This window comes from Monodon monoceros, unplaced genomic scaffold (genome assembly GCF_005190385.1).
Source record: "Monodon monoceros isolate NGI ecotype Baffin Bay Population unplaced genomic scaffold, NGI_Narwhal_1 Super_Scaffold_7, whole genome shotgun sequence".
Classification (NCBI taxonomy): domain Eukaryota; kingdom Metazoa; phylum Chordata; class Mammalia; order Artiodactyla; family Monodontidae; genus Monodon; species Monodon monoceros.
The window spans coordinates 64,011,188-64,035,242 of NW_021703784.1; the positions used below are offsets into that span (position 1 = coordinate 64,011,188).

Below are 24,055 nucleotides of genomic sequence, written 5' to 3' on the forward strand. Positions count from 1 at the left end.
CTTGAGATAGAGGATATGATTTTAGGAATCAGAATATTGCGAAAGTGGTGGTAATATATGTAAAGCTATAAAAGTAGCCAGTTGCTTAGCTGTGTGATTATCAGTATGCCTAAAATAATGTTATGATGTATTCTCATCCTAATGAAAAGATAATACGGGGCTTAGTAGTGAAATCAGTAATCAACTTACCAACAAAACACATTTTAATAGTGGGATTTTTAGTAATGTGAGAATTGAAATAATTTTTGCACATTCTTAATTTATTTTGTTTTTGTTAAACCTTTATTTTTTTCTGTAGAATTTAGATTAGATAAATCTTAAAGCTTTCTAGAACTTCAACAGTAAGAATCAATATCCTTTTGAAAATCATTCTAAAAGGCATAAAATATTGGTAACTTACTTTTAAGGAACGCTTTAAAAAATATAAATGTTCTTATTTTTTAGGCTGATCTTATAAATGAACTGTATCAAGGCAAGCTGAAGGACTACGTGAGATGTCTGGAATGTGGTTATGAGGGTTGGAGAATCGACACATATCTTGATATTCCATTGGTCATCCGACCTTATGGGTCCAGCCAAGCATTTGCTAGTGTGGTGTGTACCTTTCAGCTGACTGCTTGTGTATCCATACACAGAATACATAATAGCACAGTGGTATAATATATCCTAAGGTAAGTATCATCCTAGAAACACCTTCTTGGGTTGTTAGACATTCCTGCATTTAAACTAGCAAGATCTAGAAGATTTTTCACCCTTCAGTGAGTCCTAATAGTGCATGTATAAGAGGGGAAGTATATGCAAATATACTGCCTCATGGCTCAATCTTTTATTCTTTCTTAGAGATGACTAGATTATTTCACTTCCTTTTTTTTTTTAAAGCTCTAAACAATCTATTTTATGAATGGTACTTTTTTTTTTTTTTTCTGGCCTTGCCGTGTGGCTTATGGGATCTTGGTTTCCCGACCAGGGATTGAACCTGGGCCCTTGGCAGTGAGAGCATGGAGTCCTAACCACTGGACCACCAGGGAATTCCCTGTAAGTCTACTTCTGTGATTTTTTTTTGTTTTGAGGGTATTGTTTTGTTCCATTGGAAAAATAACCTCTGGTTTTTTTGACAAACAGAGGCCACATTTTTTAAAGAAGCATCCCTATTCTAAAATTTAATTTTAAAATGACCCAGGTATTATATAACCACAGATAATTTGAAGACTCAGAACTATATATAATTAACTTAGTTACTTATATATTGAGTATCAAATTGGGCGATTAAGATTTTCTCATTCCCCCTTTTGTTATCTATTTTTAACTGCGTTTTGATAATTTTATTATTGCATTTTATTCTTATGTTTGAGTATTGAATTGCTTATACAAAGGGAGAGTCTTGGAAGGAGTTAATTTGACATTTAAAATTAGAGTTCAGAAACATTTATTTGAACCTGTTATGAGCCAGGGGAAACTTTCAAAGCTAACTAAGATATCTGAAAAAGTAGAATTTCATCATGATGTTGCTTTGGATCTTACTTATGCTGCAGTCAAGCCGATGGTGGCTGCAGCTAAAATCAGTGTTCTTAAAGCTAGTCCATACTTTAGCCTCTAAAATAGTGCTACAAGTATGGTTTAGTACTCTGGCCTCTAGGACAATTGATGCCCTTTTTTTTTTTCTCCTATTTTTATATGACTTAAGGAAATAATCAGCAAGAAGTTATGGAATCAGTTAGTGGGAATCCAAAGGAAAAGACTTTCTGGATAGTGGAAGATCAGGCGTCCTTTGCTCCACTGTTTTTCAGTCAGCTTCCTGAATAGATTTGAAAAATTTTGTTAAGTGCTTAATAGTACCCTTTGTAAACTGCCACTCTGGGTATATGAGATTGGCATTGCTTTGAGTGGCTAGTTTTATTTTTCATTTTTGTTTTGTTTTTACTTTATTTATTTTGACAGTTTAAGGTAGAAGTGACATACTGAAAAATCATTAACATGTGTGTTTCAGTGACTTACCTCCTAGCTTATTTTAAAATATTGGCATTTCTTTAACAAAATATACTAGGGAAATAGTCAGTAGTCCCAAGTGATGTACACTATTTTTTCTACTTTATTTATGAAAGTATTTTTTATGTAAGATTTTTCACATATATGTTCAGTTTAGTTTTTCCTTTTTTTACATATTTATTGAATGTTGAGAAAGCTAGTTTTATTTGTGTTATGTTGGAATCTAATATTTGAGTATTCAACAAATATAATTGCATAGCTAAATCTATATGTTGTAATTTATTCACCTGCTGAATCGTCACCACTCTCTTCAGTACATTATAGACATAGCAGTGGAATGATTTGGAGGACATTTTTGGAGAAGTGAAAAAAGTCACATTTCTAAATGAAATTCTCCAAATTCTCTCCTGCACTGATACATGGATGACGGTGGTGGTGGTGGTGGAGATCATTCAGTGGGAATTGGAAGTTACAGCTATGAAGCAGTATGTGAGCAGGTTTATAACACACATGCGCTAATAGGGCTTGCAGAAGGGAACCTAAACCTTCCTAGACTTTGCTGGAATCTCTTGAGGGAAATTACAGCAGGTGAAACTACCCAAGATAGGGGTTCTAAGGAGGATACTACCTTCAGAGAACTTTAGTTAGAGGTAAGTGGTTTCCCTTTATTTTCTGAATTCAAACTTATAACCTACACTTGTTAAACTGCAGAAATCATCATACAGCATCTAAATTAGTGTTATATCACTGCTTGCCATTGTGTATTTTGTTAGTTCTATGTGTTTTAAAAAGAATTTGGTATAAATGTGGATTGTAAATGTCTAGTTAAAAGAAGCATTATAAAATCTCATTCAAACTCTTATAATATTTGGCCTTAATTTGAGTTGAACTCTTTTAAAATTTATTTTTCTACTTTTATTAAGGGTCTCTGGTATGCTTGCCGTATTGGCTGTGTATACATATACACATAAACATACTTGAATACATGCACACATATATACACACGTGTACTTACGTACACATACAACATTGATGGTTATATGTTCTGCTTATTATATATTCTGTTTAGTGAGCCATAATACTATAGTTATGTGTGTTCCATGAGGTTAACACCTGGTGTTTAATTTCAGATAATTAAGTGTGAAGTTCTGTTAAAAATGAAAGTTGTTTTTTAAAACTTCATCTGAAACATCCAATTTCTATAGTTGTTTTATCTCCATGTTTAAATAAACTTGAGAATAATATTTAAGGTTAAATTAGAATGGAGTTGCCACTTAGTTAATTTATCATTATAACATCTGTAATCAATTTTCATGGTTATTTTTCACCGTGATTGATAACAGACTAGTTTTTTAGTAAGTGCTAGGAATCACGTATAGTTTTTTAAAAAGTTTTTCATCCTAATATTTTCTTTGTTGAATCATTTCTTAGTTATTATAACTATAATATTTATTAAATTTCTGGTCTTCATTCTACCTGGCCAAGTAGTGAAAAGGGTTCTTCTGCCATTCTGTCTCTCAGATTGAGTTCTATTCAACACTAGTCTCCAATGAGATTTAATAGATGTTTGGGAGAAGGCTTCTGATTAAATAAATTTGGGAAACTGTGTAACTGTAATTCTCTTTGGGAAGTTTACAGTGCATATTTAATTTTAAATGCCCTGAGTGTTCCTGTAGTAGAGAAATTTGTTTAACTGGGTTTAACCAATCTTATATTTTCTCTGTGGGACATGTCAGTATTTCAAGAGACACTAGGATTCTAAGGAACATATTTTGTGAAGCTCTGCATTAGATTAAGGTGATTTAAGGAAGTCTCTACTTGGTTACATTAACATTTATGTCCTTGGGACCTTGGGGGGGGAGTGAGAATACTAAAATATATGTTATAATTAACTGTTGTTTTACATAGTTTGTTATTAATCCTGAAAGATTATATTAATCTTTTAAAAAACTTGATTCTCAGTAATTTATTAGGTAATTACAACCTTTTATTTTCACTGATTAGAGCTGTCTGCAGAAAACCAATCTCTCTGAACTTTATAATCAAAGAAACCTTGAATCTGCTCATTGCCAAGCATATTTGAGAATGTATTATTATAAGAAGATACTCCTAAATACATTCTAATGATACATAAAAATTGGAAATATTTTTATTGGTGAATTATGAAAACATTTCATAAACAAAAATGATATAGCCTCATATGTTTGACATTAACTAGGGAAGCTTTTCTACTTAATAGTAAATTTTATTTATTTTTAAATTTTTTTAATAGTAAATTTTAAACACTATCTTGTTATATATACCCTTTGTCATGTATTTATTGAGTTGCTTATTCTGTGGCAGGCACTGTTCTAGACCATTTATTTTAGGGTAGTTTTATTTTCTTTTGGGATAAGTACATTTAAGTATCTGTTTATTATGACAAAATGTCTGAAATTGGATTTAGCTGTATAGTTCCATATAGTGTCTTTGGAAAGATCAGATTATGTACTTGTTCCCTAAGTAAACACAATTTAACTATCATTTTAAAGTTTTGAATAGAAAATTGTTAAATTCATAAATATTTACAAAGTCGTAAGTGTTCCAAGTATTTAGTGTACACAAGTCTATATCATAAGTGCTACCCTGATTTAACACGTAATTTGGACATTCTTATATGGCTGGCTTAACCACATAACTCATTTGGATGGTAGAGTAGTCCAAATTTGTCCAAATATGTAAGCATCACATAAAGAAAACTCTCTTCCACAGACTCTATCCTCATTTTTCCAGGAATTTGTGTGGTTGGACGTAGTGGGAACCAGTTTAAAAAGTGGGGACTTCTGCTTTCAGGATGATGGAGTAGATGTACATTGCCCTATTCCTCCCGCTAAAACAACTGAAAATCTTGAACATTATATATAAAATAAACATAAGAAGACTAAAAGGTGGAGAAAAGGCATAAAGACTAGGGACCTCAGGATTCAAGGAATGACATGGGGTGAGTTCCCTGGGTTTTCTTTTTGCCTAATATATCCCAAACTTGAAGATGATGGCAGGCTGGAAATAGCAACTGACACAGACTAGTAAGCCTGCTCTCTCTAGCCAAAAGACTAGGAAAGACAGAAAAGGTAGCCAGTAACTGCTATGCTCTAGCCAAACACTGCAGAAAGACTATGGCCCCAACCCTAACCCATGCCAGCCAAGGCTGAGTGGGGAGCCTAGACTTCCACCCTTATGAAGTTGTAACAAGGCTCTCCAACCCCCTGCTGGGGTGATTTCAGAGAAGATTGAGTAGGGAGGCAGGAGTTTCTTCCCTGCTCGACAGTACTGAACCTCCCCACTGCCATTCTCCCTTTCCCCTGGTTAACTGTCATTAGAGACCATGTGGGGAGCCTGGCCTTACACTCCCACCTAAACAGCAAGGAGGTGCTCCTTTCCCTTCCCACTGGAGTAATGTTAGAGGAGGCCTAGGTGAGAGTCAGGACTTTCACCGCTTCCCAGGAGTAAGGAGGCTCTCCCCCTCCTACCTGTGGTGTCGGTGGAGGCCACAAAGGGAGCAGTAATGAGATACTCCTGCTGTCACAGCCCAGGTGGTGTCAGCAGAGGCTTACTGAGTAGCCAGAATCCCTACCCTTGCCAGCAGTAGTGAGGAACCCCTCCCCACCGCCAGTTTCAACATTGGCCAAGTGAAATTGGACTTCTACTCCCACCTGGCAGTAACTGGGCAGGAACCTTTTCCCCAGCTGGAACAGTGTCAGAGGAAGCCAGCTAAACTGGAAGATTTAAAATAGGGTCCAGAATATCGTAATACCCCACATATTAAGGTTTCAATTAAAGAAATCATTCTGTATTCTGAGAACCAGGAAAATTTCATTTTGAATGAAAGAAGAGAATCAAGAGACATAAACACCAAAATAACAGATGTTAGAATTACCTGACAAATATTTTAAAGCAGGCATCATAGAAATACTTCAGTGAGAGTTCTTAAACCCACTTGAAACAAATGAGAAAATTGAGAGTCCTGGGGAAGAAATAGCAGGTATAAAAAAAAATGAAATGGGAATTTAGAACTGAGAAATGCAAGAACCAAACTCAAAAAGTTAGTGGATAGGCTCAACAGCTGAATGGAAGAGACAGTGTATAATCAGTGAACCTGAAGATAGAACAATAGAAGTTACCCAATCTAAATAACAGAGAAAATAGACTGAAGGGGGGATAAAGATCCTCAGGGACCCATGGGACTATAACAAAGGGTCTAACATTTGTGTCACTGGAGTCCTGGAAGGAAAGGAAAAAGAAGGCAGGGCTAGAAAAATGAAGAAATAATGACTGAAGACTTCCCAAATTTGGCAAAAGGCATAAAGCCACAGGTCCAAGAAGCTGAGCAAACAACATAAGCCAAAAGAACTTTACGTCAAGTTCAATTATAGCTAAACTTTTGAAAACTAAAGACAAAGAAAATATCTTGAAAGCAGTGAGTGAGAAAAGGTACTGTTTCTACAGGAGAAAAGCACTCTGATTTCTCATAAGCAGATTTTTCATCAGAAACTATGGAGGCCTGAAGGCAGTGGCATATTTTTGAAGTGTTGAAAGAAAAGACCTGTCAACTAGAGTTTTATACCCAGTGAAAATATTCAGGAATGAAGGGAAAATCAAGACATTCTTAGATGAGGGAACACTAAGAGAATTTGTCACTAGCAGACCTACCTTAAAAAAATGGCTGAAGAAATTTCTCTAAATAGAAAGGGAATGATAAAAGGAAGGTATATTGGAACATTAGGAATGAAGAAAGAACATAGTAAGCAAAAATTTGGGTAAATACAGTAGGCTTTCCTTGTCCTCCTGAGTTTTCTAAATTATGTTTGATAGTTGAACCAGAATTGTAACACTGTTTGATGTGGTTCTAAATGTACGTAGAGGAACTATTTAAGACAATTATATTATAAATGGGAGAAGGTAAAAAGACATAGAGGTAAGCTTTCTGTACTTCACTTGAACTGGTAAAAGGATGGGACCAACAGACAGATAAGTTTTGTGTATGTAATGTAATACCCAGAGCGACCACTGAAAAAGCACTATAGATAAATCAAAGTAAAATTAAAAAAAAAATTTTCGGTCATCCACAGGAAGGCAGAAAAAATAAAACAAACCAAAAATTTAAAATAGCATACTAATTTATATGTAAATGGTCTAATTATACCAAATAAAAGGCAGAGATCAGCATATTAGATTAAAAAAAAGTGACCCGACAGTATGCTAGCTACAAAAACTCCCTACAGTATATTGGTATAGGCAGGTTGATAGTAAAAGTATTGAAAATGTTATACCATGTAAACATTAATCAAGATAAATGAGGAATGGCTATAATAATATCAGGTAAAGTAGACTTTGAAGCAAAATTACTAGAGACAGAGAAGGGCATTATCTAATGATAAAAAGGTCAATCCATCAAGAAGACAGCAATCCTAAATGTGTATGTACCAAGTAACAGAGCTGCAAAATACATGAGGTGAAAGCTGTCCTACCTGAAAGGAGAAACTGACAAATCTGCCATTATAGTTGGAGACTTCAGTGCCCTTCTCAATAATTGATAGGTAGAATCTCTAGACAGAAAATTAGCAAAGATATGGAACTTAACAATACCATCAACCAACAAGATCCAACGGACGTTTATAATATGGTCCACTCAACAACAGCAGAGTATAACATTCAAGTGCCTGTGGACTACATACTAGGGTAGACCATATCCTGGGCCATGATACAAACCTCAATTTAAAAGAATTAAAATCATAGAGTATATGTTATTCAGCCACACTGGAATCAAATTGGAAATCAACAGAAAGATAAGTGGAAAATCACCAAACATTTGAAAACTAAACAACACACTTAAATCCATGAGTCAAAGAGAAAGTCTCAAGGGAAATGTTTTTAAAAATACTTTGAACTGAATGGAAATGAAAATATAACATGTCAGAAATTTTGAGACACAGCTGAAGCAATACTACTGATAGGGGAACTTAGAACACTAAATGCTGCCCTTTAGCAAAAATTCTTAACATTAGAAAAAAGAGGAATTGTTTTGAATCAATAATCTAAGCTTCCACCTAACCTGGAAAAAAGAGCAAAAGAAACCCAAAGCCAGCAGAAGGAAGGACATAATAAAGAAAAGGACAGAAATCTGTGAAATTGAAAACAGAAAATTAATAAATGAGAGCTATTATTTGAAAACGTCAATCCGATTGACAGACATTTAGCAAGACTGACAGAAGGGGAAAAAAGATAAGAAAAAATTTTCCGGTATTAAGAATGAAATTAGTACCACTACAAACCTTGTAGATATCAAAACGATATAAGGGACAACTCTGCAAACATAAATTTGATAACTCAGATGAAATGAGCCAATGCCTTGAAAAGCACAAAGTACAACTCATCTAATATGACTTGAATAGCCCTATAACTCTTAAGATATTAAATTCATAATTTAAAATCTCTTAGAAAGAAAATCTGTAAGTTGGAATGGTTTCACTGGAGACTTGTACCAGGCATCTTAGCACAGTGAACACCAGTTCTACACAACCCCTTCCAAAAAACAGAAAGAACCCTTCTCAGTGTATTTTATGAAGCTAGTCTTATCCTCATACTAAACCAGACAAAGACAGTTAAAACTACAAAAATAACAACAACAAAAAACAAAACAAGACACCAAAAAACTATGACCAAGCCACTATTCTTTATATATATATATACACACACACATACACACACACACACACACACACACACACACACACACACACACACACATATATCTTTATTGGAGTATAATTGATTTACAATGTTGTGTTAGTTTTTGCTATACAACAAAGTGAATCATCTGTATGTATACATATATCCTCATATCCCCTCCCTCTTGCATCTCCCTCCCACCCTCCCTATCCCACCCCTCTAGGTGGTCACAGCACGGAGCTAATCTCCCTGTGCTGTGCAGCTGCTTCCCACTAGCTATCTATTTTACATTTGGTAGTGCATATATGTCCATGCCACTCTCTCACTTCGTTCCAGCTTACACTTCTCCCTGCCCGTGTCCTCAAGTCCATTCTCTATGTCTGCATCTTTATTCCTGCCCTGCCCCTGGGTTCTTCAGAACCATTTTCTTTTTTTTTAGATTCCGTATATATATGTTAGCGTATGGTATTAGTTTTTCTCTTTCTAAACTTACTTCACTCTGTATGACAGTCTCTAGGCGCATCCACGTCTCTACAAGAGACACAATTTCGTTTCTTTTTATGGCTGAGTAATATTCCATTGTATATATATATGTATATATATATGTATATGTATATTGTATATATGTGCCACATCTTCTTTATCCATTCAACTGTTGATGGACACTTAGGTTGCTTCCATGTGCTGGCTATTGTAAATAGAGCTGCAACGAACATTGTGGTACATGATGCTTTTTGAATTATGGTTTTCTCAGGGTATATGCCCAGTAGTGGGATTGCTGGGTTGTATGGTAGTTCTATTTTAGATTTTTAAGGAACCTCTGTACTGTTCTCCATAGTGGCTATATCAGTTTACATTCCCACCAACAGTGGAAGAGGGTTCCTTTTTCTCCACACCCTTTCCAGCATTTACTGTTTCTATATTTTTTGATGATGGCCATTCTGACCAGTGTGAGGTGATACCTCATTGTGGTTTTGATTTGCATTTCTCTAATAATTAGTGAAGTTGAGCATCCTTTCATTTGCTTGTTGGCAATCTATATGTCTACTTAGGAGAAATGTCTATTCATGTCTTCTGCCCATTTTTGGATTGGGTTGTTTGTTTTTCTGATATTGAGCTGTATAAGCTGCTTTTATATTTTGGAGGTTAATCCTTTGTCAGTTGCTTTGTTTGGAAGTATTTTCTCCCATTCTGAGGGTTGTCTTTTCGTCTTGTTTATGGTTTCCTTTGCTGTGCAAAAGCTTTTAAGTTTCATTAGCTCCCATTTGTTTATTTTTTATTCTGTTTCCTTTTCTCTAGGTAGTGGGTCAAAAAGGATCTTGCTGTGATTTATGTCATAGAGCATTCTGCCTATATTTTCTTCTAAGAGTTTTATAGTGTCTTGACTTACATTTAGGTCGTTAATCCATTATGAGGGTTTTTTTGTATGGTGTTAGGAAGTGTTCTAATTTCGTTCTTTTACATGTAACTATCCAATTTTCCCAGCACCACTTATTGAAGAGGCTGTCTTTTCTCCATTGTATATTCTTTCCTCCTTTATCAAAGATAAGGTGACCATATGTGCATGGGTTTATCTCTGGCAAGCCAGTATTCTTAATGCATATAGATGGGAAAATCTTTGTCAAATTATTACCAACTAGAATTAAGCAATATATAAGGAGAATTATATACCATGTCTAAGTAGAGTTCATTCTAGGGATTCAAGGCTTGTCAGTATGTAAAAAATCAATGACTGTAATCTAGCATATTAACAGAGAAAAGAAGAAAATTCACATGATCATATCAATTGACTTAGAAAAAGTACGTGACAAAGTTCAATATCCACTTCTGATAAAAAAAACTATCTGAAAACTAGTAATGGAGGATAATTTTCTCAACCTGGTAAAGAATGTATTCAGAAATGTAGAGCTACCATCGTACTTCATGGTGAAGGAATATTTTCTCCCTAAAACATCAAGGTTATCTAGGCAAGGATGTCTGCTGTCACTCTTATTCAGTTCAGTACTGGAAGTCATAGCCAGTACAGTAAGGCAAGAAGAGGAAATAAAAGGCATACCAATAAAAGGAAGAAATAAAATTGTTCCCCCCCTTTTTTATTTATTTTTATTTTTGAATTTTATTTATTTTTTATACAGCAGGTTCTTATCAGTTACCTATTTTATATATATTAAGCATATATAGGTCAATCCCAATCTCCCAATGCATCCCACCATAACCACCACCATCCCCCCGAGCCTGCTTTACCCCCTTGGTGTCCATAAGTTTGTTCTCTACATCTGTGTCTCTATTTCTGCCTTGCAGACTGGCTCACCTGTACCATTTTTCTAGGTTCCACATATATGCATTCATAAATGATATTTGTTTTTCTCTTTTGATTTATTTCACTCTGTATGACAATCTCTACAAATGACCCAATTTCATTCCTTTTTATGGCTGAGTAATATTCTACTGTATATACATACCATATCTTCTTTATCCATTCGTCTGTTGGTGGACATTTAGGTTGCTTCCATGACCTGGCTATTGAACATTGGGGTGCATGTGTCTTTTTGAATTATGGCTTTCTCTGGGTATATGCCCAGTAGTGGGTTTGCTGCGTCATTTGGTAATTCTGTTTTTAGTTTTTTAAGGAACCTCCCTACTGTTCTTCATAGTGGCTGTATCAGCTTACATTCCCACCAACAGTGCAAGAGGGTGCCCTTTTTTCCACACCCTCTCCAGCATTTGTTGTTTGTGGATTTTCTGATGATGCCCATTCTGACCAGTGTGAGGTGATACCTCATTGTAGTTTTGATGTGCATTTCTCTAATAATTTGTGATGTTGAGCAGCTGTTCATGTGACTCGTGGCCATCTGTATGTCTTCTTTGGAGAAATATCTATTTAGGTCTTCTGCCCATTTTTGGATTCTGTTGTTTGTTTTTTTGATATTGAGCTACATGAGCTATTTATATATTTTGGAGATTAATCCTTTGTTGATTCGTTTGCACATATTTTCTCACATTCTGAGGGTTGTCTTTTCAACTTGTTTATAGTTTCCTTTGCTGTGCAAAAGTTTTTGAGTTTCATTAGGTCCCATTTGTTTACTTTTGTTTTTGCTTCCATTTCTCTAGGAGGTGGGTCAAAAAAGATCTTGCTGTGATTTACGTCAAAGAGTGTTCTTCCTATGTTTTCCTCTGAGAGTTTTATAGTATCCAGTCTTACATTTAGGTCTTTAATCTATTTTGAGTTTATTTTTGTGTGTGGTGTTAGGGAGTGTTCTAATTTCATTCTTTTACATGTAGCTGTCCAGTTTTCCCAGCACCACTTACTGAAGACACTGTCTTTTTTCCATTGTGTATCCTTGCCTCCTTTGTCATAGTTTAGTTGACCATAGGTGTGTGGGTTTATCTCTGGGCTTTCTAGCCTGTTCCACTGATCTATATTTCTGGTTTTGTGCCAGTACCATATTGTCTTGATTACTGTAGCTTTGTAGTATAGTCTGAATTCAGGGAGTCTGATTCCTCCAGTTCCATTTTTTTCTCTCAAGATTGCTTTGGCTATTTGGGGTCTATTGTGTCTTCATACAAATTTTAAGATTTTTTGTTCTAGTTCTGTAAAAAAAATGCCATTGGTAATTTGATAGGGATTGCATTGAATCTGTAGATTGCTTTGGGTAGTATAGTCATTTTCACAATATTGATTCTTCCAATCCATGAACATGGTATATTTCTCCATCTGTTTATGTCATCTTTGATTTCTTTCATCAGCGTCTTATAGTTTTCTGAGTACAGGGCTTTTACCTCCCTTGGTAGGTTTATTCCTAAGTATTTTATTCTTTTTGTTACAGTGGTACATGGGATTGTTTCCTTTATTTCTCTTTCTGATTTTTCATTGTTGGTGTATAGGAATGCCAGCGATTTCTGTGCATTAATTTTGTATCCTGCAACCTTACCAAATTCATTGATTAGTTCTAGTAGTTTTCTGGTGGCATCTTTAGGATTTTCTATATATAGTATCATGTCATCTGCATACAGTGACAGTTTTACTTTTTTTCCAATTTGTATTCCTTTTATTTCGTTTTCTTCTCTGATTGCCGTGTCTAGGACTTCCAAAGCTATGTTGAATAATAATAGTGAGAGTGGACATCCTTGTCTTGTTCCTGATCTCAGAGGAAACGCTTTCAGTTTTTCTCCATTGAGAATGATGTTTGCTGTGGGTTTGTTGTATATGGACTTTATGATGTTGAGGTAGGTTCCCTCTGTGCCCACATTCTGGAGAGTTTTTATCATCAATGTGTGTTGAATTTTTTCAAAAGCTTTTTCTGTATCTATTGAGATGATTATATGGTTTTTATTCTTCAATTTGTTCATATGGTTTATCACATTGATTGATTTGCATATACTGAAGAATCCTTGCATCCCTGTGATAAATCCCACTTGATCATGGTGTATGATCCTTTTAATGTACTGTTGGATTCTGTTTGCTAGTATTTTGTTGAGGTTTTTTGCATCTATGTTCATCAGTGATATTGGTCTGTAATTTTGTTTTTCTGTAGTATCTTTGTCTGGTTTTGGTATCAGCGTGATGGTAGCCTCATAGAATGAGTGTGGGAGTGTTTCTTCCTTTGCTATATTTTGGAAGAGTTTGAGAGGATGGGTGTTAGCTCTTCTCTAAATGTTTGATAGAATTCATCTGTGAAGCCATCTGGTCCTGGACTTTTGTTTGTTGGAAGATTTTTAATCACAGTGTCAATTTCATTCCTTGTGATTCATGTGTTCATATTTTCTGTTTACTCCTGGTTCTTTCTTGGAAGGTTATACCTTTCTAAGAATTTGTCCATTTTATTGGCATAGAGTTGCTTGTAGTAGTCTCTTAGGATGCTTTGTATTTCTGCCGGGTCTGTTGTAACTTCCCCTTTCTCATTTCTAATTTTATTGATTTGAGTCCTCTTCCTCCTTTTCTTGATGAGTGTGGCTAAAGGTTTGTCAATTTTGTTTATCTTCTCAAATTACCAGCTTTTATTTTTATTGATCTTTGCTATTTTTTTTGTTTGTTTCTATTTCATTTATTTCTGCTCTGATCTTTATGATTTCTTTCCTTCTACTGACTTTGGGTTTTGTTTGTTCTTCTTTCTCTAGTTCCATTAGGTGTAAGGTTAGATTGTTTATTTGAGATTTTTCTTGTTTCTTGAGGTAGGCTTGTACTGCTATAAACTTCCCTCTTAGAACTGCTTTTGCTGCAACTCATAGATTTTGGATCATCGTGTTTTCATTGTCATTTGTCTCTAGGTATTTTTTTATTTCCTCTTTGATGTCCTTAGTGATTTCTTGGTTATTTAGAAACGTATTGTTTAGCCTCTATGTGTTTGTGTTTTTTACGTTTTGTTCCCTGTAATTGATTTCTAATCTTAGAGTGTTGTGGTCGGAAAAGATGCTTGACATGATTTCAATTTCTTTTTTTTAACATTTTATTTATTTTTTTTTTTTACTTATTTATTTTTGGCTGTGTTGGGTCTTCGTTGCTGTGCACGGGCTTTCTCTAGTTGTGGTGAGTGGGGGCTACTCTTCGTTGCAGTACATGGGCCTCTCACTGCAGTGCCTTCTCTTGTTGTGGAGCATGGACTCTAGGCGCGCAGGCTTCAGTAGCTGTGGCACGCAGTCTCGGTAGTTGTGGCCCGTGGGCTCTAGAGCGCAGGCTCAGTAGTTGTGGCACATGGGGTTAGTTGCTCTGCGGGATGTGGGATCTTCTGGGACCAGTGCTCGAACCCATGTCCCCTCCATTGGCAGGCGGATTCTTAACCACTGCGCCACCAGAGAAGCCCGATTTCAATTTTCTTAATTTTGCCAAGGCTTGATTTGTGACCCAAGATGTGATCTGTCCAGGAGAATGTTCCATGTTCACTTGAGAATAAATTGTAATCTGCTGTTATTGGCTGGAATGTCATATAAATATCAAATCTGTCTGGTCTATTGTGTCATTTAAAACTTGTGTTTCCTTATTAATTTTCTGTCTGGATGATCTGTCCATTGGTGTAAGTGAGGTGTTAAAGTCCCCCACTATTATTGTGTTACTGTCGATTTCCTCTTTTAGAGCTGTTAGCAGTTGCCTTAATGTGTATTGAGGTGCTCCTATGTTGGGTTCATATATATTTATAATTGTTATATCTTTTTATTGGACTGATCCCTTGATCATTATGTAGTGTCTTTCCTTTTCTCTTGTAATATTTTTTATTTTAAAGTCCATTTTATCGTATATGAGGATTGCTACTCCAGCTTTCCTTTGATTTCCATTTCCATGGAATATCTTTTTTCCATCCCCTCACTTTCATTCTGTATGTGTCCCTAGGTCTGAAGTGGGTCTCTTGTAGACAGCATATATATGGGTCTTGTTTTTGTATCCATTCAGCGAGCCTGTGTCTTCTGTTTGGAGCATTTAATCCATTCACGTTTAAGGTAATTATCGATATGTATGTTCCTATGACCATTTTCTTATTTGTTATGGGTTTGTTTTTGTAGGTCCTTTTCTTCTCTTGTGTTTCCCGCTTAGAGAAGTTCCTTTAGCATTTGTTGTAGAGCTGGTTTGGTGGTGCTGAATTCTCTTAGCTCTTGCTTGTCTGTAAAGCTTTTGATTTCTCCACCAAATCTGAATGAGATCCTTGCTGGGTAGAGTAATCTTGGTTGTAGGTTCTTCCCTTTCAACACTTTAAGTATATCATGCCACTCCCTTCTGGTTTGTAGAGTTTCTGCTGAGAGATCAGCTGTTAACCTTATGGGAGTTCCCTTGTATGTTATTTGTCATTTTTCCCTTGTTGCTTTCAATAATTTTTCTTTGTCTTTAATTTTTGTCAGTTTGATTACTATGTGTCTCGGCATGTTTCTCCTTGGGTTTATCCTGCTTGGGACTCTGTGCTTCCTGGACTTGGGTGGCCAATTCCTTTCCCATGTTAGGGAAGTTTTCAACTATAATCTCTTCAAATATTTTCTTGGGTCCTTTCTCTCTCTCTTCTCCTTTGGGACCCCTATAATGTGAATGTTTTTGCATTTAATGTTGTCCCAGGGGTCTCCTAGGCTCTCTTCATTTCTTTTCATTCTTTATTCTGTTCCGTGGCAGTGAATTCCACCATTCTGTCTTCCAGGTCACTTATCCATTCTTCTGCTTCTGTTATTCTGCTATTGATTCCTTGTAGTGTATTTTTCATTTCAGTTCTTGTATTGTTCATCTCTGTTTGTTCTTTAATTCTTCTAGGTGTTTGTTCTTTAATTCTTCTACATCTTTGTTAAACATTTCTTGCACCTTCTCGATCTTTGCTTACATTCTTTTTCTGTGGTCCTGCATCATGTTCACTATCATTATTCTCAATTCTTTTTCTGGAAGGTTGCCTATCTCTGCTTCATTTAGTTGTTTTTCTGGGGTTTTATCTCGTTCCTTCATCTGGGACATAGCCTCTGCCTTTTCATCTTGTCTATCTATCTGTGAATGTGGTTTTCATTCCAGTGGCTGTAGGATTGCAGTTCTTCTTGCTTCTACTGTCTGCTCTCTGGTGGATGAGGCTATCTAAGAGGCTTGTGCAGGCTTCGTGATGGGAGGGTCTGTTGGTGGGTATAGCTGGGTGTTGTTCTGGTGGGCAGAGCTCAGTAAATCTTTAATTTGCTTGTCTGCTGATGGGTGGGGCCGAGTTCCCTCCCTGTTAGTTGTTTGGCCTGAGGTGACCCAGCACTGGAGCTTACAGGCTTTTTGGTGGGGCTAATGGTGGACTCTGTGAGGACTCATGCCAAGGATTACTTCCCAGGTAGGTCTGATTCATTTTCCTATGGGGTCACTGTTCCTTCCCCCTGGGTCCTGATGTGCACACTATGTGTGTGCTCTCCAAATGTGGAGTCTGTTTCCCCCAGTTTTGTCAAAGTCCTGCAGTCAAATCCCCCTAGCCTTCAAAGTCTTATTCTTTGGGAAGTCCTCCTCCCATTGCCAGACCCCTAGGTTGGGATGCCTGATGTGGGGCTCAGAACCTTCATTCCAGTGGGTAGACTTCTGTGGTATAATTGTTCTCTAGTTTGTGAGTCACTCACCCGTGGTTATGCGATATGATTTTATTGTGATTGCGCCCTTCCTACCGTCTCATTGCGGCTTCTCCTTTGTCTTTGGTTGTGGGGTATCTTTTTTTGTGAGTTCCAGTATCTTCCTGTCGATGAATGTCCAGCAGTTATTTGTGATTCCAGTGCTCTTGCAAGAGGGAGTGAGCACACGTCCTTCTACTCCGCCATCCTGAACCACTCTTACCTGCTCCCCCACCTTTTTTAAACAACATAATATTTTGTATAGAAAACGTGAAGACATTTACCAAAATAAAACCCTAGAACTAATAATTGAGTTTAATAGGTAGCAGGATATAAGATAAACATACAAAAATCAATTGTATTTCAAAAATACTAGCAATGAAATGTGGAAAGTGAAATTAAAAATACAATACCATTTATAGTTGTGGGGCAAAAAAAGCCTTTAGGTGTAAATCTAGCAAAATATGTACTGGACCTATGTGCTGGAAACTATAAATTCTGAAAAGAATATTTAAGTAAAGGGAGAGACATACTGTCCTCATTGATTGGAATATTCACATGGTAAAGACGTAGATTCTCCCCCAAATTGTATAATTTTAATGAAATTCCTTTCAAAATCTGAGAAGATTTTTCAAGCTCATTCTAAAAAAAATAGCTAGAATAGCTAAGAGAATTTTGGAAAAAGAATAAAGTAGGAGAAATCAGTTTCCTTGATCTCAAGACTTATTATATAGCTACAGTAATCAAGACTGTATGGTATTGGAGGAATAGACAAATAGATCAGTGGAACATAATAGAAAACCCAGAACTAGATCCATATAAACATGCCCAGCTGATTTTTTTAGAATTGCACAGTGCAATTCAATTCAGCAAGGATGGTCTTTTAAACAAATGATGTTAAAACCATTGGGAATTCATATATACAAAAATGAACCTTTACTTAAACCTCACAGCTTGTAAAAAAATTAACTCAAAATGGATCATAGACTTAAAAAAATGTAAAGTTACAAACTTTTAGAAATAAAACACAGGAAAAAATCCTTTAGAAAAAGGGTTAAGCAGTGAATTCTTAGACTTGATACCAAAAAGTGCAATCCAGAAAGGGAAAAATTGACAAGTTGTATCTCAACAAAATTTTAAAACACTTGTTCTTTGAAAGCCCATGTGATGAAGGTAAGAGAAGCTACAGACTGGGAGAACATATTTGGAAACCCCATATCTGAAAAAGGACTAGTATCTAGAATACATAAAGACGTCTCAAAACACAATAGTAAAAAATGATAACAGTCCATTTAGACAGTTGGCAAAAGACATAAACAACATTTCATGTAAGAGGATATGCAGATATCAAATAAATACAGGAACAGATGTTCAACATCACTAGGGAAGTGCAAATTCAAACCATACTGAAGATAACACTCTCTACCAACAGAATGGCTAAAATAAAAAATAATGGCAGCACAAAAAGCTGACAACAGTGTGGAGGAACTGGATCACTCATGTTTTTGGTGGGAATGTGAAAAGTTACAGGCAGTTTCTCATAAAACTAAACATGAAATTATCATAACCTCCAGCAATTGTACTCTTGGTTATTTATCCCAGAGAAACGAAAACTTATCAAATATTCATAATGTCTTTATTTTTAATATTCTGTAACTGGAATCAACCCAGATGTCCTTCAACAAGTAAATGGTTTAACACACTGTGGTACAAACAAACCATAGAATACTACTTAACAATAAAAAGGGACAAACTACCGATACACACAGAAACTTGAATGAATCTCCAGGGAATTATGCTGAGTGACAAAAACCAATCTCAAAAGGTTACATATGGTTCCATTTATATAACATTCTTGATAAAACAAAATTTTAGAACTGGGAGATGGATTAATTATTGCCAGAGCTTGTAGATTAGTTGGCACCAGGGGAAGGATGGGTAGGTGGTTACTATAAAAGGACAACATGAGGGATCCTTGTGGTGTAGGAACTGTTCAGTCTCTTGACTATGGTGGTGGATATATAAGCCTATACAGGTAATAAAATTGTAAAGAACTTACTACACACACATAGACAGACAAATGAGTACACTGAAACTGAGAAAACTGGAATAAGATTGGTGGGTTATATCAATGTCAGTATCCTGATTGTGATATTATACTATAGTTTTGCAAAATGTTATCAAATGGAGGAATGGCAAAGTGTACAGGAGGCTCTGTATTATTTCTTATAATTGTATGTGAATCATCAGTTATCACAACAATTGCAATTAAAAGTAGATGACTTAAGTAAAAGTAGAGTTCTTTTCCTAGTTTTAAAGAGAAAACTATATATTCTGGGAAAGATAGATGACTCTCTGTAAGGAAGACATGTAACTGTATTTCAATGGCACAGAATTGCTAAGTGTGTCGCAATCAGTTAGAAAATAGTTATCAGTAGTGGTTCTAATTTATCTTCAGTAGTTCAGTCTGAAAAATAAAGTATTATATTTTAGCAACCATTTCTTCAAGCTGAAGTAGTTGTTGAATGATGGAGAAAGAATTTTATATATAAGTTAAGAGTAAAAATAAGTGAGAGGATTTATATACCATTCCTTGGTTCTATCTTTTGATTGCACTGTACCTAGATTTTCTGTATTTCTTACTCAGAGAACTAAGGATGTAAGAATTCTCTATGTTCTATTCTGAACGCTGGAGATCAGGGTCTAAAAAACTCTGCACAATTACACTTTGTATAATATATAAGGAGGTGTAAGCTCTAGAAAATAAAACTATTATCTTCACTCTGGAATGATGAAAAACAATCACAGTCAACCCAAAGCTAGTTTGGAAACATGACACAAGAATAACGTACTCAAGAGGACAGCTCATGGTAAGCAGTAGTTTTTTTGTGTGTATTAATAATGGCGTAATGTTTATTATATTTTCCATTTTTATGATCCATAACTTATTTTTTGTTATCTAAAATATAGTTTGGCATGATTTTTAGTTATCTTGTACATCACATTAAGTGAAGACAAATGTATATAACCACATTAGCCCATGATTTACATAATTGTTGAATGAATAGATGAATTGAAGCTAATTTTTATGACTGAATAATTTTATTTATAATTATTCTGGGGTCAACTTTTAAAAAATGAATAAGAAGCTAAAGAAAATTATTAATATAGCTTTAACTGTTTTCTAAATCTAAAGGAAAATGGTGGCTACCTCAATCTCCATATCTCCACATATCCTCCCAAAACCATAGGCTAGAAGGAACACAAATGAAACCCAACTAACCCATACTTTCTGGATTGCTAGGAGACAATGACATGAACTTCAGATTACCTGAAAGTAGCAAACTTATCAAGTGCCAGTGGAGCTTCCACTACTGCTGCAAGTCTGTATATGTGGAGACTATGAAGTGGGATGCTTTAGAGACTATGAAACAGAAGAGAGGGGACTGGAAGACTTAAACAAAATGAAGACAGAATCACCCTCAAAAAGAGAAAGTACAACAGTATGTGCCAGAATAGCGAACACAGACTGGGACTTGGTAGTTTATAGTACCAGCTACCAGGAAGGAGTTTTAGAGCATGTAGTAATTTAGGAAGTGGCAGCCTTAGAGGAATTTTGCTTCTAGAGAAGGAGATAAACAGAGAAGGGGTGATGCCACTGAGTCCTAGCAGTGAGGAGAAAACAAGAAGAAGAAGAAAAATAAAGGGTTCTGCAAAATGAAAGAAGACACCAACCTCTTTTCCCCCATTACCCATTCAAGAAATTACACTTCACTAAGTTGACAGAAGGTACTCACAAACTAAAGAATGCTGTCCACAAAATGAGTAAGGGAAAAATCAAACTTACACAGCACCAGTGTTGGAAGAAAACAGAAAATATGTATTAAATCATTTCAGCTGATGAAAATCTATACACACACAACCTCAAAACCTTAGAAAAATAACCACAAAGTAGCATACTGTAACACAGTAGTCTAGACTAAGTTAAGTGTTCTCAAGCAAGCAGAACAGAACTTGGTATCCAAAAATTTAAGGAGAGAAATGGATTAAAGAAAAAACCAAGCAAACAAGAAATGCAATGCAAGCTGATCAAACTCAGGAAGGAAATTTAAAAAAAGACAAGACCACGTTAGAAATGAAGAATTAATTATAAAATGCTCAAGAGAAAATAGAATGGAATGAAAATCTAAGGAAGAACATAGAATGAAAATGAGATAAAGAAGTAAAAATTAGGATCTCAGAGCAAGTGATGGAAAGGAAAGGCTGGCAAAGGAGGTCCAACATAATTGGAATCTGTGAAGAATAAAAATAACTCAGTAGAACAAAACTTATAAACTATAATCCAGGAACACTTTCTGGAAATAGGGGAAATTTAAATCTACCTTTTGAAGGACCCACCACTGTACCTAGAAAAATGGACCTGGAATGATCAACTGAGACATATTTTAGTAAACTGCTAAACTTGAAAGACAAATGGGGCTGGCATCATACGTTTGAAGAGCAACATGCAAATCATGGCAATAGAATGGCAATTTCAAGAAAATCAAGAAAAAGTACAGGCCAAGGATTTGCTATCCAGCCAAGTTCTTCTTCAATTATTATGGCAGTAGAAAATCAACTTTTAAATATTGAAGAACTCATAGACCATTGTATCCATAAGCCTTCTTGAGGAGTTTGTTGGAGGATGATCTCCATCCACCCAAGAGACCACTGGGGAAGCTTCAGCAAAAGGACCGTGAGCATTTAATATACTAAATTGTAGAATTGAGGACTAAATAAAACAAGGGTGAGGACATGGAAAAAAGAAAGTATGAAATGTTACATGTTAAACAACGTACAGAGAATACCATTCTTAAAAAAGGAAGAGAGTGAGAAGGGAAAGTAGAATGAGATCACAGACTTAAATAGGTGGGAGACCAAGGCTACCATTTAAAATCGGCCGACCAGACACTAAAAGCTTAAGTAAGGAAAAGGAAGGATTAAGGGCACTAACAAAAGTACATATAAATGCACTAGAAAAAAATTACTAACCTTCCTAAATACCAAAAGAAAATGTAAAAAATAGCAAAAACACCATGTAGAAAAAGAAACACAGTAAATATTACTTAATAGAGTAATTAAAATATACAATAGTGACTGAGATGAAACAAAACATCAGTCATATTAAATATGGATGGGCTTAAATTGCCTGTTAAAGGCAAAAGATTTTCAAGTTGGCTTATAAAACAAACATTATGTTAAAATTTGGTTTAAACAAGAATCCAATAGTGGATGCTAAACTAAGGTGGAAAGTTCTTTAAAGCATAGCAGTTTTGTATGGTCTCCAAGTGTCTCCTTACAAATTGCTTATTAGCCACAAGAGGAAAAAAATAATAACCACATAGTGAAAAAACTGGGTAACACCTTGACCAGGTGATTGAAGTTAATATCACCAGTAAGGATGTTAGGGACATCTTGCCCTTTGACTGTGATACCCTTGAAGAACACATCATTACTTACTTACATTGGTCTAGTAAGGAACGCATAACCTGAATCTAAGGAACATCAGACAAACCCAAATTGCAGAACATTTTTATGAAATAACTGGCCTCTTCAAAATTGTTAATGTTATGAAAGAAAGGCTTTGAAACTGTACCCGACAAAATGAATCTGAAGAGGCAGATAGCCAAATGCAGTCTGTTTTCCTGGATTTGATTCTGTACTGGATGGGGAGAAATACTATAAAGGACATTATTAGGATAATTGACAGAGTTGGAATATGAACTGACACAAGTACTTTACCAATATTAAATTTTCCTGAGTTTGATAACTCTTCTGTTTATGTAAGAATGTTTTTTCTTAAAAAGTCACATTGAAGTATTAAGAGGAAAAGCATGTATGAACCTACTCTCAAGTGGCTCGGAAAAACACATAATGTGCGTGTGGGTGGGAGAATGATAAAGCAAGGTAGCAAAATGTTAAAAGTTGGTGTGTCTAAGTAAAACGTTTAAGGGAATTTTCTTTAAACTTTTCTCCGGGTTTAAAAGATGAAGAAGAAAAAAAAAAGATAGCTCTGGCTGTGAACTATAAGCCAGAGATCAATACGTACATATAGCTTAGTTTAGTAAAGTAGAATTTGAGTTACATAATGTTCTCACTCTCCCTTTACCCTCCCCCTGCTTTTTGAAGATATTGAGTGTTTTAACAGTTCAGTAATCCATTCAGAAAGCTCAGCTGATTTGGTATCAGTCTGTGTTAAGCTATAGATGTGATTGCTCTTAAAGCTTTTACCTCTGATGTTTTTAAAGAATTTGCCTTTTTCGTACTTAAAAATATGGGAAAAAAATCCAAAAAAAATCGTTTTCTAAATGTGTCCTTTCCTATGACCTCCTGTAAAACACTTGATTATGTGGAGAAAAGCCAACTACTTGGTCCCCCTCCCCACCCCATTGGTTCTTCTTGTGTTCTGAGGACCAATAGGAGATGGATGAAGTTAGAAGCATTTTGTATATTTTTTCGTATTTTTTATCTTATTCCAAAATAAGCTATACCAAGCAATATGTGGATAGTAGTTTTTATATGCTTTGCTAGCTGTTTTACAACTAAGTCCATTTTGCTAGATCAAGCTCCCTTATCTTTTGAGGAACAGCTTGTTCTATATCAAAAATTTTTTGAAGATACTTTGTCTTAATGATTCCACTTCTTCTTTATATGTAATAAATATTGTCAGTAGTTCTACTTAGACCATGTCTGAGGAAAAGAGATGACATCAAATGAAATTGTGCAATCCAATCTTGTATGTTGTGTCAACTAAAATTTTTTAATTGTGAAAAATCAATGATGAAAAATTACAATAAAAATTTTATGCCTACTGATTCTTCAACAATATTCATACTGGTTTCTTACTTCTGTCTTAAAGCTGTATGGAGAAAAGAGAACCACATGGTTCCACTAGGTGAACAATCCAGCATCTCTCATACATTTTCAAATGGAGCAGTAGCTGACAAGCAGTGAGAAGGTTGCACAGTGGTTTTCAATCTTTATAATTAGTGCAGTGGTAGCTTACTGACTGACCCTAAATGTAGGGGTTAAGGATAATTATTAGATTTTTTAATGTACAAATAGTGTAAATTCTTCAGAGTGCTGGGTTATTAACTGTGCAGTTTAAAATTGTCTCCTTTTACAAGAAGGATGCAGTGACACATGCAACTGCTTTTCTAAGAAGTATGGAATTACTTTTTAATCTAAAGATTGAGGATTTCTATTAGATTATTTAACCAAAAATCACAACATAAAGTCTATGAAAATTAGGTAGAAATGACTAACTGATGTGCAACACTAGGAAACG

At 35.4% G+C, this 24,055-nt stretch overlaps 1 protein-coding gene across 2 annotated transcripts in view; it reads left to right on the forward strand.

Annotated features, from left to right (window-relative positions):
• The window catches only part of USP47 (ubiquitin specific peptidase 47), a 121,118-nt gene that overhangs the window by 64,433 nt on the left and 32,630 nt on the right, over positions 1 to 24,055 (forward strand). For both annotated transcript variants that reach the window (XM_029206882.1, XM_029206883.1), the window contains exon 8: positions 445 to 594. In XM_029206882.1, the coding sequence (XP_029062715.1) occupies positions 445 to 594 (150 nt within the window). The remainder of the gene's footprint in view (positions 1 to 444; positions 595 to 24,055) is intronic.